The 3,551-nt window shown below is 39.2% G+C and overlaps 1 protein-coding gene across 1 annotated transcript in view; it reads left to right on the top strand.

Moving 5' to 3' along the window:
• Positions 1–3,551, top strand: part of ryr1b (ryanodine receptor 1b (skeletal)) — a gene marked incomplete in the record, with an annotated part of 103,334 nt that overhangs the window by 48,765 nt on the left and 51,018 nt on the right. The window contains 8 exon segments of the mRNA XM_014025145.1: positions 488–628; positions 711–788; positions 865–940; positions 1,008–1,131; positions 1,207–1,322; positions 2,613–2,680; positions 2,918–3,039; positions 3,243–3,292. Coding sequence (XP_013880599.1) covers positions 488–628; positions 711–788; positions 865–940; positions 1,008–1,131; positions 1,207–1,322; positions 2,613–2,680; positions 2,918–3,039; positions 3,243–3,292 — 775 coding nt within the window.

Genomic DNA, 3,551 nt, shown 5'->3' with positions numbered 1-3,551 from the left:
AAGGAAACCCTAATACTCTAGTGTTGTTTCTAACATCAGTACTAATCTATAATAACTATAAATTTCTTCATTATTATATCTGAAGTAGGGATGCAATTATCCATTAATGAATTAATCTTGGGTGCCGATGCTTGGGTCAAGGAGAGCATGATATCTGACAAACAGCAGCAAGAACGATTACTTCTAACAGATATTGTCCTGGTTGTGAAACAGTGTCTCTGAGAGAAAACAGAGGATAAAGAGTGGAATCATAAAACGATGACATTTCAAGGTAAAGAGCTCACTGACTCTTAACCTGAGAAGAAAGTGGGACTTTAGAGGATAAGTTATTTTTCCAGGACAGGGTGTTACCAATTAATCGAGTGGAAGAAATTTTAATCTAATAAACCATTATTGGACAATTAATCGTAAGTCGATTAATGGTTTGCATCCCTAATCTGAAGCTGAACACCACCACTGGAGCCTAACTTCTCTCTGTGGGTCTCAGGATAAAGAAATCTACCGCTGGCCCATCAAAGAGTCCATCAAAGCCATGCTGGCGTGGGAGTGGACGCTGGAGAAAGCCCGGGAGGGGGAGGAGGAGGTTGCTAAGAAGGCGTCCACACGCAAGATCTCCCAAACCGCTCAGGTGCAACAAAGAAACGACTTCTCCGTACGTATTTTAGTACCTTTTAATCTCTAAATTAACTTTGCTGTCTGTTTTTCCTCAGGCCACCTACGACCCGAGTCACGGCTACAACCCGCAGCCTATAGACATCGCAGGGATGGCCTTATCCAGAGAGCTGCAGGTATTCAGGCACCTTTAACAGGCCTCATAGTCTAACTTTATTCAGCACGGTCATGTGTTTTCCTCTCTTCCTGCAGTCCATGGCAGAGCAGCTGGCAGAGAACTACCACAACACCTGGGGCAGGAAGAAGAAGCTGGAGCTGCAGGCTAAAGGCAGGCGGTAGCTCTTTCAGGTGGTTTACGGCTTGGCTGGCTGATTCTAAAAAGTGTCTCCTTTAAGGTGGCGGCACCCACCCTCTGCTTGTGCCTTATGACACCCTGACGGCCAAGGAGAAGGCCCGGGACCGTGAGAAGGCCCAGGACCTGCTCAAGTTCCTGCAGCTCAACGGATACGCTGTGACGAGGCAAGTGAGAGCGTCCCACCGTTTGTCTTGTGTCAGCTCTGTGCATGAGTTTACCTGAAACACCTTCGTCCTCAGAGGTCTGAAGGACATGGAGCAGGACATCTCCTCCATCGAGAAGCGTTTCGCCTACGGCTTCCTCCAGAAGCTTCTCAAATGGATGGACATCGCCCAGGAGTTCATCGCTCACCTTGGTACTGTGGTTCGCAAAACCTTTGATCATAGAAGTTATTGTTACTGCAGAACTAAAAAATTATTTTTATCTGTTGTTTGCATTTAATATGTTCCCCACAGAAATACAACTAAACTCTTCAGCTCCTTTAAAAACATCATCATTATTATTTTGTTGTCATCTTATGCAGCTTTTTTGTTTTTAGCTGTTTTGCTACATTTGGATTTTAGTTAGCGTTTTTAGGCTTTTAGATAACCTTTGGCTCCTGTTAGGTTTCAGCTTGCTTTGTGATACTTATAATACTTTTAGCTAACTTTTTAAGACTATTAGCCTTAGCTAGCATTTCGTTACTTTTACCTTTTAGGTATCCATTTGCTATAATTTGCTAGCTATTTGCTACTTTTATTTTTTTAATTCACCGTGTGATACTTTTAGCTAAGTTTCTAATATTTTTAGCTAGCTTTTTGATACGTTTTAGCATTAGCTAGTATTTTGTAACTTTTAAGTATACTTTTGCTATTTTTTGCTAGCTATTTGCTACTTTTAGGTTTTAATTAACTGTTTGATACTTGTAGCTAAGTTTCTGATATTTTTAGCTAGCTTTTTGATACGTTTTAGCATTAGCTAGTATTTTGTAACTTTTAAGTATACTTTTGCTATTTTTTGCTAGCTATTTGCTACTTTTAGGTTTTAGCTAGCTGTGTGATACTTATAATACTTTTAGCTAACTTTTTAACACTATTAGCCTCATTTCATTACTTTTATCTTTTATGTATCCTTTTGCTATTTGCTAGCTATTTGCTACTTTTAGGTTTTAATTAACTGTTTGATACTTGTAGCTAAGTTTCTGGTATTTTTAGCTAGCCTTTTGATACTTTTTAGCGCTAGCTTGAATTTTGTTACTTTTACCTGTCCTTTTTCTTTTTTTTGCTAGCTATTTGCTACTTTTTGGTTTTAATTAGCTGTGTGATTCTTATAGCTAGCCTTAGTTAGCATTTTGTTACTTTTTAAGGATCTTTTTGCTGCTTTTAGCTAGCATTTTGGTACTTTTATCTTTTAGTTATCATTTTGCTGCTTTTAGCTTCCAGCTACTTATTTGCTTATTTTAACTTTAGCTATAATTTTGCTACATTAAATTCATAACAAGCCTTTTATTACATTTAGCTTCCAGCTTGTTGTTGGGTACTTTTAGCTGATTTTTTTGCTTCTTTTAGCTTTAGCTACAAGTTTCAGCTTCTTCAGCGCTCAGAGTTCCTGCATTCTAACAGAAAATGCAGTTTTCCTCACACGCAGCTACGTTTTGTGTCGACAGAGGCCGTGGTTAGCAGTGGGCGCGTGGAAAAGTCTCCTCATGAACAGGAAATTAAATTCTTTGCCAAGGTGAGCTACTGATTAATAAGTAACTTCACTGTGTTCGGTGTTAGCCGGCTGCCCGTGAAGCTCTCTGCTAAGATTTACTTCAATTTAAACATATAAAATGAAGACGTTTAGTTAAACCCACACTGCACCTGCCTCAGCTCAGTTAAAGTACCTGAGAACACGTTACATTCTTACACTCTGAGACTCCTTGAACCCTGTGAGAGACGAGCTTTCATGTGTTTTCATTGCCTCATCTAGATTCTCCTGCCTCTGGTCAATCAGTACTTCAAGAACCACTGTCTGTACTTCCTGTCCACTCCTGCCAAGGTTCTGGGCAGTGGAGGGCATTCGTCCAATAAAGAGAAAGAGATGATTGCCAGGTTTGTGGATTAAAAGTTACGTTTTTCTGTTAAAAAGCTTTACTTCAGGAGAATACCTCTGTTTGCCTCGTCCCTCCATGTTTTCCTKTTTTATATCTCTTCTTTTTATCCTTTTTTTTACTTTCTGCGTACCTGAAACGTTTTACCTGTCCTGTTCCCCCTCACTTTGTTCCTCCCTTTCTTCCCTTTTCCTCCCACCTCAGTATCTTCTGTAAGTTGGCTGCTTTGGTGAGGCACAGAGTCTCTCTTTTTGGTAAGAATTTTGCACGGTTTTTTGTCTGTTCTTCCCAGTGTTGTATAAAGTACCACATAGGTGATACTTGAGTAAAAGTACAAGTATCTTACAAAAAAATTACTTTGGTAAAAGTTGAAGTCTCATTTAGGAATATTACTTGAGTAAAAGTCTTAAAGTATGTGATATTTGTTGTATTTAAGTATTAAAAGTCAAAGTGTAGATTTAAAATGAGCAGTTAGATTTTCTGTAAGGACATTTATTAGGAGGTGACCTCCCC

The sequence above is a fragment of the Austrofundulus limnaeus genome, unplaced genomic scaffold (genome assembly GCF_001266775.1).
Source record: "Austrofundulus limnaeus strain Quisiro unplaced genomic scaffold, Austrofundulus_limnaeus-1.0 Scaffold458, whole genome shotgun sequence".
Taxonomy (NCBI): Eukaryota; Metazoa; Chordata; class Actinopteri; order Cyprinodontiformes; family Rivulidae; genus Austrofundulus; species Austrofundulus limnaeus.
This window is presented reverse-complemented; position numbering and strand designations above follow the sequence as displayed.